This window comes from Tupaia chinensis, unplaced genomic scaffold (assembly GCF_000334495.1).
Source record: "Tupaia chinensis unplaced genomic scaffold, TupChi_1.0 Scaffold144142_1, whole genome shotgun sequence".
In the NCBI taxonomy this organism is placed as follows: domain Eukaryota; kingdom Metazoa; phylum Chordata; class Mammalia; order Scandentia; family Tupaiidae; genus Tupaia; species Tupaia belangeri.
The window spans coordinates 75,966-90,823 of record NW_006203997.1 but is presented as its reverse complement, the minus strand read 5'-3'; the positions used below and the strand labels follow the sequence as shown (position 1 = coordinate 90,823).

Genomic DNA, 14,858 nt, shown 5'->3' with positions numbered 1-14,858 from the left:
AGGGCGGTTGGGGGGGGGGTGTGGGGGGGGGTGCTGCGGAGGCAGGTGCCCTGCGCTGTTCCTCAGTGTGGTGGGGAGGAGGGTGGTGTGGGGGAGGCTGGTGGAGGAGGGGCCGGCAAGGCCAGTGAGTTGTGGTTAGTTGAGGTTCCGAGGCTCCGGACCAAGTTTGGTTCCAATCCCTAATCTGCCACTGTCGGATCCTCACAGGTTCAGGTTTTCCCCTCGATACAATGAGACTAAGACCTCCGATTAGAGTGGACAGAAGGACTAAATGACTTAAAGTGTATAAAACTGCACCCATCCTTGTGCCCAGCTCGTTCTGTCTCATCTGGCTGGTGTTCCTATAGTAGTACTTCTGAGCAATCCCTAGCTTCTAGCGACCTCGGCCTCAGTATTTCATGCTAATTCCGGAGGTATTTAAACCACATTTAGCCAGGGGCCAGCGGACGGCGCACAGACGGCGCAGCAGCTACCTGGATGGATTCCCACCTGGTCTCCGGTTGGAATCTCCCACCAGTGACTTGAAATTCAGCCGAAAGCGTGCCCAAGATCCCCCTAGGAGAATGGAGGAAAAGGGATTGCAGCCTGACTGCCCCCCCACACACACCTCGTGATTTCTTACTTTCCCCTCTTACTGCCTCTGTCTCTCTCTCTCTGGCCAGCCCTGGCACCCTTAAGGCAAAAACCTCTTAAATAAAATAAAAAGTAAAATAAACCTCCTTTGGCCCATTTGGTCAGTATAGGGCTCAGAATAAAAGTATTTGCCCATGAGATCTGCTGCCTACACAGCTTGTAAGTGATGGACAAAGGCCCATAGAGAAGAGTAGTGCAGCTTTTTGAAAGATAACAGAATGCTGTGTTTGTACTTTCTTTTTTTTTCTTTTTTCAGAATTGGCACTGAATTTACAGTATTAGCATATATTCATCATTGTATAGAAATAGAATTTAATAGGAAATTCTCAGAAAGCTGTATTGACATGTTATCTTCCCAATAACCCACAGAGTTAGGCAGATAGTTTACTTAGTGTAGAGGCCTGAATAATTGACGTAGTTTACAGGTGCTGACAGGTCAGAAGCGGTGTTCCCGAACTATACCTTATCTTTCAGTGGGACATCACAGATAACACTGGAACCCAACCATGAATAATTAACATTAACTGGAAAATTAAATCCTGCAATGATGCCAGTTCACCCTAATGGGAATTATTTAAAAATCTTACTTGGGGAGAAAGCTAAGATTGTGTGTGTGGTAATGGAGAGTTGGAGACATCAGTTTAAACTCCTTCTTAGCTAATAGCGATATAGATGAGTATAGCGGTATTTACGTGCGTGTGTGTAGACATGGATTGCTAGACACACATGTTCCTTGCTCTATTAGATGATAGGGCACAGGCAGCGTAATCTGTGTAGCAACAAATAGACTTAGCACGCTAGTCTTGGTTTCTTATACTGTTCTACAATAAAAGGAACCAGAGCTCTTTGGAGAAATGACTCTTTCTGGGACTTGGAAAGGAAACATGCAAGGTAAACCTGTAATGCCAGAAAGTAAGGAAGTGCTCCAAAACAGAACAAAAACTCCCTCAGTTAAAGGGAAACAAGAGCCATCTGTAAGAGCCTCCCAATGGCCAAAGCTGAAGCAACTAGAGCAAGAAAGAAAAGTAGCATTGCTTTATAACCCAGAGCATAAAGTGAATATCTGTGAGTCCATACTGACCAAAAAGAAATGATTGCATAAATAACTGCCAACACCCATTGCCAACTTTTAACAAAAACAACCCAATCTCTTCAACCTGACAAATCAGAGAACCAGGCCATACTGTGGCGACAATAATCCCTTCTCAAAAAGGCGAGAAGGGAAGGGATATAAAACAAATCCTTCCCTTGGCAAATTTGGATACTCAAAACGAAATAGACTCAGATAATTGCCAATATATTATGGCACAAATCATAATACCCCCTCATAAAAAAACCCATACCTGAAGTCTTTCTCCTAGACACAGGCTCCCAAGATTCATTACTTAGATCATTAGAACCTATGAAAGGCCCACAAACTCACATATAAGAACTGTCAGGAAATGTAATCACATTAACTAAAATCCTAGTAAAAAATAGTAATAGGAGATATAACCCTAGAAACCACAATGTTAACTAATCAAACCACTTCCAAACTACTGGGAATGGACATATTACCCTTAATACTAGACCACATCCCACTCAAACTGGCCCCTTATCTAGCCACAGCCTTAACAGAACCGATCAAACTGCCAGCACCCTCCCAACCATCATTTACTCCTCAACGCTCTTTAATGGGAGGACAACAGGAAATCACAGAGCAAATAGACTCTTTAGAGGAGGCTTAATAGAAAAAGGCTACTCACATCATTTTAATTCTCCGGTACCAGCCCATCCTTAAACTAAATGGTCAATACCGCATTACAGTAGATTATAGAAAGCTAAATGATGTCCTGACTTACCAGGAAACTTAGCAAACCCTTTAGGCCTAATTAACACCATACAAGCACATAATAAAAAATATGCAGCAGCAATAGGCTTATCAGATAAGTTTTTTTTGCTATTCCCCTACATCCAGATTCTAGACCATTCACTATATTTCCATGGAAGGGCATCCAATACCAATTTACCTGCTTGCCTCAAGAGTATAAAAATTCCCCTACAATAGCTCATTTCCTACGATCCTCATCTATAGACAAAACAGCTTACAAATCTGTCATTTACACATATATAGATGACATCATTCTATTGAATGATGACCTCGCAGAACTCAAAACAGACTTACAAAATCTTACAGAAACATTACGAGCACAAGGTTGGACCATCAACCCTGACAAAATACAAACACCAGGAACATCTATACAATTTTTTAGAAATAAATTGGAATACTTAAGCCAGAGAAATACCAGACAAAATTATAAATAGATTAATGACATTGAAAATTCCTACCACCAAAATGGAGGCACAAAAATTGATTGGACTATTTGGCTATGGAGAGCACATATTCCATATTTATCAGTACTATTAAAACCAATCTATGATATTACTAGGAAGTCCACTGACTTCCATTGGGGACCAATACAAACACAATCCTCACGAACTATCCAAACATACATAAACACCTACAAAACACTGGCCACAGACACAATTACATGGATATGGCATATTTCCAATGTCTCTGCATGGTTTGACCTCCACGGGCCAGGCCTATGCCTGGAATTACTAAATTCCATGGAGCCTGCGTTGCCTGAATTCACGCCAGAACCTCTGGCAATGCCAATAGCAAGGAAGAGCCCCAACAATTGGAGTAGCAGTCTCCAGAATGCCTGGTTTACAGATGGATGAGCCTCCATAGTAGGGAGCCAAAGGTGCTGGAGAGCTGCTTCATTCAATCTTGGCACCGGCAAAAGCCTAATAGCTGAAGGCTCTGACCAATCAGCCCAACACGCAGAACTTAAAGCTATACTGAGAGCTACAAAACATGCATTAGAACATAATCACTACACAGTTTACATATTCACAGACTCTAACTCATGTTACCAAGGATTAAACAATTGGTCCGTACAATGGAAAGTCTCAGACTTCTATATAAATGGCAAATCTTTGCGGTCAATTGACATATGGAAAAAATTAGCAAAGCCTCCCATGAAATCTCTATTAAAATTACACACATCTCAGCACATACTAACAAAAACACACCAACACATCAGCACAATGACGCAGCAGACAAACTTTCCGAAGGTATTCCCATAGACCTCAAACCTACATTAACCTCATTTGAGGCCCAACCACTAAATATTACCTTACAGAGAGAACCAACCACGCAAAACTGGAAAATAAAAACCCCTGATAACAGAATAAAATTAGAATTCCTAACACATCACAATGGCAAATCAAACCTATAGACACCCTAACTATCACTCCTAACTTAATCAGACAATTACACATCTTTCTAAGACATGCACGACAACACATAATCACAAATCAGCTACACAAAAGAAACTTACGGACACCCATAAAGATAATAAACCAAAGAAATGATTCATGCATTCTTTGCACCCATGCTTCAACATTTAAATTTAACCCCTAGTCTATCCCCAATACACACCTATCCCCTTCTTTGAAATTCAAATAGACTTCACAGGACCCTTAGATGTCCCATATCCCCCAAAATATGCTTTGACCATAGTAGATTGCTACAGAAATATCTGCTTTGCCTTTGCTACCTCACATCCTAATGCAAGAGCTACAAGTACAGGCTTATGCACATGGATAACATTTTTTGGATAAACCCCTACTAATAGAATCATATCAAAGAACACAATTACTGCAAAAGAAGTACATACGTTTTTACAAAACATACCTACCGTATAACCCATAATCGACTGGCAAAACAGAGAGAACTAATGACCTGATAAAATGATTACTGTATATAATAATTAAAACAGAAAGACCCACAACATTACAAACAGCCCTCTTAACCACATGTACAATTCTAAATAATAGACATAAAACCCCCTGACCCCCCCCCCGCCACTCACTTAGATACTCAAGACCTACCAACCCCTCTGAAAAACCCCTGCTAATACCCCATGAAACCATAGTCAAAGTTCCAAGAAAACCCATCTAGATTTTCCAACCAAGAAGCCATCGCATACTCCGGAGCCAATCTCCTCTGGGCTGTAACTGAAAACGGACATCTCCAGAACTCTGAAATAAAGAATATTAAACCCAGGAAATTCTTCACTCACCAGCTTATACTATAAGTACTCATGGAAGCTTCCCTTCTCGAGCTTTTTAGACAACTACTGCTTACCCTCAGAAAATGTCTCCAAATGCCATGTCTATACCTCAAATAATACTTCTGCTAAATCTTATATCTGCTATTGCTTTTAATACTCATAGCTTATTCAGTATTTTGCCAAATCATTATCAAGAGGCTTTATTACATAAAGCACTCATCATCTCCAGAACACATTCATCTGCTCCCTTAGATTCTGGCTAACCATCTTTGTCATAGCCTACTAATAGTATATTGATTGCTGACCCTAAAACCTTGTCTGGACAGGGACCCATTTCTCCTCCCGGATCACTCCCAACCTTTAACATTAATTGTCTTTTAATAAAATGAAAAGAACAGGACCAGCAGGTAGCGTTAACGGCTATGTTATTGAACTCCCATGTAGCCAACAGTGGTTCCAGTCCTGGACCCAGTTGTTTAAACTCACGCCGGGCATGTGTGCATGCGTGCCCAAGATCCCAAGAGGAGAATGGAGGAGAAGGGATTGTGGCATGCCCCTTTCCCCCTTGGAAGTGATTTCTCACTTTCTATCTCTCTGTCTCTCTCTGTCGTTCTGGCAAGCACACGCGCCCTATAGCAAAAATCTCTCCAAAAAATAAATAAATAAATAAAATGAAAAGAAGAAATCCTCCTCCTGACCCAAACAAAGACTACAACAAATACCCCAGAACTTATTCCACTGAATCAGATGACCTAGACACAACCATACTCCCAGATCCCCCTCAAAACCCAACACCCTCACCCATTACCCCGCCTCAAAACCCTAGACCCCTGCCCTTCTCAGCTACCCAATCTTATTGTGAATTTATCCCACATTCCTATCTCAGACATACCATTACCTCCACAAATCGAGAACTTTGGTCAAGAATACTGCCAGACCGTATCCCTATTGAAAACCTTAATCTCCCCTACCCTAGATCAAATACTCCCTTTAGAGTGACTCAACACTTAAATACTCGACAATTACTTCTCCTTGACCAGAAAGGCCCATAGCTATTCATTCTTCTTTTACAAGCTATTACCAATATTACATGTAGAGTCCTGACCCACAGGACTCAAATCCAAACTTGGCCACTGTATTTCCCAGTAAACCAACAACTTTTAGCTTTCCTCTTAAAACCCCAGGTGATCATAGGTTATGTTGCATGCAGGTCACTGTAGAGTATAGGAATTTGTGGGTGGTATCGAGCAGAGAGAGCAGAAGACTGATGGTTATGCAGCCATTGTGAATGGGAAGGGCAAGGATGGTGATGGACAGCCAGAAGTCCCTGTTCAGTAGGTGGAAGACTTCCCCAGAATGGTCAGTGAAGCAAGAGGATGGTACACAGCCATAAAACTGTATGGTTTAAGAAAAAAAAAAAAAGACTATGTTGTGGTTAAGGTGTTGTACTCCTACTTAGCTGACTGTAGTTCAAGTCTCAGACCTGGCAACTTGCTTTTGCACTTTCTCACTCTGTCTCTGTCTGTCTCTCACTGATCAAATAAAATAATAATAATAATAATAAATAAAATTATATAAATAATTGTTTTTAAAAATTCCAATTGCCATCATTATTTTAATTTAGTATGTCAGTGGTCTGGAGAAGGTTTCTTGGTATAAATTTTAAGATGTTTTAATACATACTCAATAGAAATAAAAGACAAATATTTAAATTTTTCCAGTAATTTACTCCCAGGGCAATTTTCTTTTGAAAAAAAAATTTCTTATAAAACATTATATTTGTGTAATATATGTATTGATTTTTTAAAAGTAATATTCTCACTTTCCTGAATGCACCTGAGTTTTACATTTATTTCAGAAATGTTATAAAAGGATCAATAATTATAATTTTTTATGTTCTTGCTATACAGCCTTAAATTGTGCACTTGTTTTTTGTTTTTTTGTTTTTAACAGCTTAAGAACTGTAGATGGTTTTCAGAGGTAACTGCACAGATAACTAATTAGCGTAGCTCAGCTCATTAGATTGGATGGATCGATGGATGGGTGGATGGGTGATAGATGACAGGTTTCTATTGCTGTGTAATAAACCATTTTGAAACAGTGCTATGGTTTGAATGTGTCCCCCAGAAATTCATGTGTCGAAATTTGGTGAGCCATTGAGACAGTGTCGAGAGGATGGAGACTTATTTTGATTATGGTGTTAAAAGGAGGGCCTTTGGGAAATGACTGGGATTGGATGAGGCCATCAGTGTGGAGCATCCATAGTTGACTCCTGGTCACTTTATACAGATTAGCAGGTTCTGGAGAGGGTAAGGTGGCTGGATTTCACAAGGCTATGTGGCTTCAGGCCCAGATTTGGCAGCTTGAAACTCACACTGGTTATATGTGCGTGCTTACCCAAAATCCCCAGAGGAAAATGGAGTACAGGGGATTATGGTGTGGCCCTTCCCCCCCCCCGGTGACTGAATTCTCACTTTCTCTGCTCTTGCTCTCTAACAAAATGTTGCTCTGAAGTTTCTGGGGGTCTCTGGGCATCTCTAGATATCTCTAGGAGTTTATGCATGTACGTTTCTGAACAGGTCTCTGTGTGTGGGTTCCCATGAAGGTCTCTAGGTGTTCCCTTAGTGTGGGTCTCTGTGGATGTCTCTGGGAGATCGCTCTCACTGACCTCTCTAAAGCTCATGGGGGCAGGGGGGGTAGCACAGGGATCCACTCTTCCTGGGCCTCGGTGCTCCCTGGCATCACCATCCTTGCACTTCTCCCCAGAGCTGGGGTGACATGTCTTAACTCCTGTGCAGTCCAGAACCTGCCTCTCGGAGCCCTGGCATACCAGCCGAGCAGCTGGATCAGGGCCCAGATGTGGGGGGTCCCACTCTGAGAGCCCAACCCCTCCAGGGGTCCTAGCTGTGTGTAGCCCACCCTGGAGGCTGCCTGGGTAATTGGGCCTAGAAGGAGCCTTGCTCCAGGGAGAAGCTGTGGGTCCTGAAGCTGGCCAGAGCCTGAGCCTGTGGCCTGTTCCACTGTGCTGACCCAGTTTGGAGATCACTGGAGAAACGGCGCCTCCTTTTGCTGCTGTGGAGCCTCCTGCTTTCCCATGTGATCGGGGCCCTGGGTAGAGGAAACCTGTGCTAGAAACCGAGGGAGGGAAGAGCAGGGACACTCCTGGCCTGCCCCTCCCCTTCATTTTTCACAGGACACTTTGTGTCTCCCCTGCAAGTCTCTGGAGCAAGCAAGGAGCCAGGTCAGAGTCTTTGTGACCCTAGCCCAGTCCCTGGGCCTCTGAAGTCCCCTCCCTCTCCCTGGGAGGAGTCCTGGGGCCACATGTGTATGTCAAGGTCACTAGACTCTGAGCCACTCTCCAGGTTTCTGATTTGGCTTTTCCCTCTGTGAACTTTCCTCCTTTCTGGATTCCAGGAGATGATTCCTGCAGGTGATGATGCATGCTGTCAGGACTACAGGCCACATCGTTCATCACTCTTTTCGGCTCTGGGTACAAGTGAATACTGTGGTTGCTGGAACGCCTGCCCACACAGGATGGAATTCTTCTTTGTGCCAATTTAACATATACGGACCCTCTGCATGCTGAAGCCTCAGCTCGTTCAGCAGATCTCACTGAGCGCCTGGGCATCTGCACCCCGGCTGTCAGAGAACACTTTGCCCATGACTCATCCCCAATACTGGGCAGTAGCCATTGGGGGTTTGTCTTTCTGCAGGGGCTCTTCTAACCCTTTTGTCTTTTTAATGGGGTTATAATACTTAATAAGTATGATCTTATGCCTAAGATCATAGGCAAAAGATCTATGCAAAAGATCACCCCTTTCTGTGGGTGCCTGTCCCTGCTCCTCCAAGAGCTCTGGGTCTTTACTTCCAAGCACGTTTCCTATTCCCCTACCCTGGACAGGGTGGCTCATCCCACTGGTCTGTGAGCACGCGGGTCCTCCCAGCCCCTGTTCCTGCCCTCCTGATCTAGGCCTCCTTTAGCCCCCTGTCGTATCAGGGCCAGGCATCTTGATCTGGTTCTTCCATGGGCTCTGAACTACTTGGGACCTGGGCACCTGCTGCCCCTGGCTGCTCCCTGCCATCCTTGTGAAGTCATGTGTCTCCTGGGCAGCTGACGCTTTCCTACCAGAAGCTCTGGGAGCCAGCCGGAGTGGCCCGAGAGGCCCTGGCAACCACATCCCTGAGGTAGTCTTGAATCCTCGTTCCACCAGTGCAGCCTTGACAGATGATGCCAGTGGTGAGGTCTTGAAGGAGGACACCTCGGGCAGGGCTGGGAGCCTGGTGCTCTGCCTGAATCTCAACCTTAATCTCAAGGTCATTGACGCATTGTGATATTAGGCCTGGCTCTTGTACCTTCTTGGCAGCAGGAGAGCGGCTGTGACTCCTCCCTGTAGACCCTGAGCTGCTCGGACTCACATTAATGATTTTTAAGTTTGCCAGTGTGCTGACCCCCACAATGATTTTCCAAGCCAGACTCTTCTCCTTGGGCTTCACTGTCCCCATGCTGTCTTCGGTCCTCAAGGACTGGGACCCTATACTGCTATGCAGGGATTTTCTGTGATGGCCGGCATCTGGGGAGGCCTCTCTCTCTCTCTCTGTTCCTGTGGCCCACTCCTGGCTAGTGCTGGACTTGGACATAGTTCCAAGCCACTTCTCCCAGTCCCTGTGATCACCATTTGCTCAGTTCTGCCCTTGGGGGTGCTTGGGAGAGCTGGGAGGACCACCTGGCCCACTGTCCGGTGCTGTTGGCTGGCGTCTGACTCGGGGTCCCCTGGACTTTCTTAAATGCAGGTGAGGGAGCAGAGAGAGGAGTCTGCAAGTTGCGGACGGCCTTTGTTAGCCCTTCCTGTCCTGGAGCTTTCCGAGGTGGTTCTTCAGGAGTGTGGCCACCTTAGCTCTCAGGCTGGTCCCAGATCCACGGGTGACCCAGAAGGGCAAGGTCAACTGTGGGAGGGGTAATTGCTGGGGCTCCCCTAACTGGACACATCTGGGCTTGAGGGTCTGGAGTTGTGGACCCCACCTGGGCCTCACTCTGCCCCTTGCCAGGTGGGTCTCCAGCCTCTGCCAAGTGCTCTGAGGCAGGAAAGGAAGTTCCTGCAAGGTGTTCACGTAGGAGCCCGGGCCCTCCCGGGATGCCACATACCTGGGGCTCAGACAGGTGTCAGGCCTGGGGGCAGCACGGCTTGCTGCAAGATAGGACTGATGCACACTCACGGGAACCCTGTCCTCAGTGACCTGCCCCAGCTTATTGCCCAGGGGCTTTCAGTGTTTTCTGGAAATGATTCTCATCTGGGCTGCTGAGATGGAAATTGTCTGAATCACACTTCCAGAGCCTCGTGGTGGGCCTTTCTGTCTCCCCCTGAGCATCCTGCAGAACTTCCTGAGATGAGAGTCTTGAACCTCTGGGTAGATCTCCTGGGCTCCTCTTCAGATTTTGCCCTGGGTCCTCGTCTGGGCTCTTCTCTCGCTTGACCTCTGCTGGGACCTCACAGAATCTTATATAGGGCCGTCCCCTCACCTTCCTCACAACCTTGCTGCTTTTACCCATGACCAGAGAGGGCTGGGAGTGCTCAGCCCTGTCCCTTGTCCTAGATGGATACTCCTCTGGGAATTTGCCCTGAGGCTGCATCTGTTCCTGAAATTCCCAGGGAGGCCTCTCAGGGTATCTGAACTTGATAAGTCTCTGTTGAGTATGTCTCTGTTGCTGTCCTTGGACCTCAGGGCTGATGGAATCCCCAAGAAGGGTAGGGACTGACTGGTGGGTCTCAGAGGCCCCGCTGTCCTGGGAAAGGCTCGGAGTGGCTTGGCCAAACGATGCCTGAGGTTTTCTGAGTTCAGTGTTTACAGACTTCCATTTTTGTGGATTCTGCAAGGACTGTTCCTGCTGTTGCTCTCCAGTGACGATCAAAAAGCGTGCCCGTTTCTGGGTTGCAGGCTGAGATGTTCTACAGTTCTTAGTGTGAGAAGAGCATGGTAGGGTTGGGACAGAACTGGGGAGAGAGTCCTGGGACTTGAACTGAGCCCCAGGTGGAGACAAGTTTTGAGGCACAGGTTGGGGAAGAGGAGCAGCATGAGGCAAAGGCTGGCCCTGGGGAAGCTGAGAAGGAATATCAGCCACAATTTGTACCGAAATTGTAGAAGATGGTCTGTTGAATTTAACCGAATTAGAGCTGCACGGGGCAGGTTTACTAGAGACCCAGGCAGTTGCCACCAAGGACTCACTATGCAGCGAGGGGAGGCCCCAGATACAGCTGGCTGCATTTCTGCTGTAAAGGATCCTCTGAGCCCATGGGATATTGCTTCAGAGACCGAGAGAGCTGCTGCTGTTTGTCTTTTGTGATCCAAAAGGGTTGTGTGGTGGCAGTTTCCTGCTTGTCCCCCAGTGACTTTAATAGGTTCACCAGAGGATCCAGGGGATAGCCTGGGCTCATTTATTTCAGAAACAAACCCTCTTCTGATTTATCTTTGCACAACTTCTCTGCTCCCCTATTGGCAACCGGTATCCCCAGCAGCTTCTGAGCATTGGGGATGATGAAGGAAAGGCCACCAGCCTCAGCCACCTTGTACATGGTGTCTCCATAGAATGGAGCACCTCATAAGTTTGTGGAAAGATGTTTCTGCTGGGATTTCCTATGTGACCAGGTGGAGAGGAACAGGGCCTTGATCATTGCCCATCACAATTAGAGGATCGAAATGAGATAGCTCAGCCGGGTAAGGTCCCAGAGATTCTCAAGGGGAGAAACCAGACAGAAGTTAACCTGGAGTTAAGCTGCCTCGGACACAGCTCTGTGGGATCTTCTTCAAGACAGGCTGGACTGGTCTTTTTGAGGTTTGACTGCTATTGTGGAAGACATAGGCAGAGGACACTCAGGCAGAGGGCCAGGGGAGTCAATGAGGAATAAGGTTCTTGAGAAGTATCTATTGCGCACTCCCCATGTGGCTGGTGGGTTCTAGTTGTTGCTGGTCTGCACACCTCACCCGGGGGGAATCTTGATGGAAGTTACCCTCATCAAGGAGGGAGCGGCAGCAGATAAGAGGCAGCCCCAGCTGTAGCCAGCAGACAGGGCATGAGGGCCAGGCAGGTGGGAACACCTGCAACCACAGTCCTTCCCTGCTCGACACGCTGACTTTGCACAGCTCACCCCAGGGCTTTCGTCACTTCTCCTCCCTTCCCGTGGTCTCTGGATCCCAGGTCGACCTCAGGTACTGGGGCCACAAGATGGGTCCTAGTAGGCTGGAGGACAAGGGAGAGAAGTGGAAAGTTCCTCACCTCAGAAGGGAATTCAGGTCCTGAACCTCCTCTTGTTCTTTCTGCCCATATCTGGAGGCTAGAAACCAGGAGATGGGGTCATAGTGGAGAAGGGAGGGATCTCGAGGTGGGGTCCCTTACGGCACCTGAGTGCAAGGTCCATTCAGAGCAGGCAGTGGGAGATAAGACTCTGGAGCCCAAACATCAGTGTTCAAGACCCCTGTCCCTGGCCATGACTGCAAGGGTCATGGGTGGTAGCACATTATCCCAGACAAGGCACCTCCATGTCCCCTGTCCCTCATGGTCCTCATAACCACTCTAGGGAAAGGAAGCACAGACCTTATAGATAGGAAGTGGCTTTACAAAAGTTACACCCCTATCCACAGTTGGAGCTGAAGGTCCCCTTCCAAATCTAGGTATTGTTGGCACCAGTCTTTGGTCCAGCCTTCTCCTGGACACCACATTCTCTGGCCTCCCTGGCTTCATTCTGAGCTCAGAATCTGACAAGTAGCTAATTCTGACTTCCTCCTCAGGAACCTCCCTCTCTGGGCTTTCCAGTTGGCATCCTGGTAGACATGGCGCTATCCCTTGGGGCCAGGAGGTCAAATCAGTTCTAGGGACTTCAGGGGGAGGGGCAGAGCCTTACCTTTCGGGACATAGTTTTTGTTTTGTTTTTTTTTTTCCTGCTCTTCTTCCTTCCCCTTACCTCCAGTAGATGCTAAGAGACAAGAAAGGAGGAGGGCCTCAGACCCAGTGCTCACCCTTCTCTCTAGATCGGTTCAGACCTTTTACATGACTTTCTGTTTTCACCCACTGGAACTCTGTGTGCTTTTTTTCCCCCTTTTACTCATTGTTTTAAAGTTTACTTATCTATTTTATGTGTGTGAGAGAGAGAACACACCCAATGTGGTCTTGATTCCATGAGCCACCCCTCTCCCCGCCCCTTTCTTTGTCTAGCCCTGATCAGGGGCACAGCCATGCCTGGTGTACTCAGTGAAGTCCTCAGACTGGAACCAGGGCTCTTCTTGTGTGGGACTGCCTCACCAAGCACCCTGCTTTACCATCATCTGCCCTCTGTCCTGTTTTAAATGTAATAAGTGCTTTGTTTTTCTTTCTAAACAATTCTAAGAGGGGGGGCCATCAGGTGGCATGGTGGTTAAGGGTGCTGGACTCCCATGTGACTGACCGTCAGTCCAGCCTTGGACCTGGTGCCTTGCTTTCTCACCCCCCCCAACTCTGTCCCTCTATGATATGATCAAATTAAAGTAAATAAATAAATAATTAAAATAGGGGGAAAACAAAACAAACAAACAAAAACCTCTAAGAGGGATTTTCTGTCATTTTTTTTCCTAAGAGGTATTTTCTAGGGGACACCCCCAGGGATGTCCTCAGTCCCTTTTCCTGTGCTCAGGAAACACACAGACACAGATCTTGAGGCACATCTGAGCTCAGGTCTGAGTCTGTTTCCCTGGTGGACTTCAGCCTCTGACTGGTGGCACCAGGGCCCAGCACAGGCCTACAGCTGCCGGACATAGGGGAGAGGCTTGGTCCCAGGCACGTGCCACAGGAAAGCAACTGATGAACCAGCACTCAGGGCCTGTTCCCCATAGAGAACCCCCCAATCTAAGTCACTGAGTCCTGGTGTTCTATCTTGCGTTGGCCATTCCAGTACACCCACAGATGTTCTGAGAGCTTCAAGTAGAAATCCTAGTGCCTACCCTGCTCTTTGCTCTGCCCAGTGCCTCTAGGAGGAGCATGCTCTGTCCTCCCCCACCCCAAGATTTCTCATTTCTGGACTTTCTCTTGTTGGTTTGGAAAAAGGGGAAAAAGTATTAGAAAAAGTCATTATCTGTTGGGTCTGGGCTGAGGGTTTCTTACCTTCCTGGCATTTGTCTTTCTTTGGGGAAGTGGTCCCGGTGGATTGCTAGGGAAGAAGGCACATAACAAGAGGAAGAGCCCCAGCCCACACAGGATGCCTAGGATGACATCCATCACCCATGGGGTGGTGCTGGAGCTCAGCCATGAGTCAGTAACACTTTTCAGAGGAAAGAAAAAATTCTCCATCTGGATCTCACTGCTGCTCTCAGGCAACTGAGCCTTGAGCCCTGGGAGTTTCCCTTGGGACCAGGGCCAACCTGGGGCTGCTTCATCACAAAAGGTACAACTTGGGAGGGTGTGGGCAGGGCCAGAAGAGGAAGAGGCTGAACCACAGCCTTTCCTCAACCATCCAGCATAGCAGTCCTTTTCCCTTTTGGAACAGAGACTCTTCAACTTCTTTTTCTTTTTTAAGAATTATTTATTTGGTTAATTTCATTTGTGTTGTTATGATTTCTAATTTGACTAGACAGAGACAGAGAGAGAGAGAGAGAGAGAAAGGGAAGTGAGAAAGCTAGCTGCCAGGTCCAAGACCTGAACCATGGTAGGCCATGTGGGAATCTAGCACCCTCAATCCAAGGCCACCTGCTGGGTGCCCCAACCTCCCTTAAACAGTTACATTAACATTCCTGGAAGTTTTGTGTGAAAAAGACACAGAAAGCCAAGTCTTAAAACTCAGATTTTGGAAATACTATGACTCATACGTCCTTTTTGAAACATAGTTAAGTCTTTGTGTTTTATTGTTTCATCATGTGTATATGTGTGTATGTACAGAAATTCTCAAACTGTTACAATGACCTAGCAAGGGCACCTGACTCTGGGCCCACCTTCTGGGTCATGTCTAAGGAGAGCTGGGAAGAGGCACTGCTTGTTTCTATGACATCATTTGGACACCTCATTTTCTTTTTTCTTTTTTTTTCTTATTTATTTATTTATTTTTGAGATTTTTTTTTTTTTTGCTCTAGTGTATGTGCACTTGT

General features: G+C 46.6%; 1 protein-coding gene across 1 annotated transcript; it reads right to left on the bottom strand.

Moving 5' to 3' along the window:
* Window positions 1-9,999: 9,999 nt before the first annotated feature.
* Window positions 10,000-14,067, bottom strand: LOC102483082 (spermatogenesis-associated protein 31E1-like). The gene is given in 3 exon segments (XM_014583177.1): window positions 10,000-10,998; window positions 11,000-11,140; window positions 13,882-14,067. Coding segments are annotated over 3 exon segments (1,326 nt in total).
* Between the last annotated feature and the right edge of the window lie 791 nt (window positions 14,068-14,858).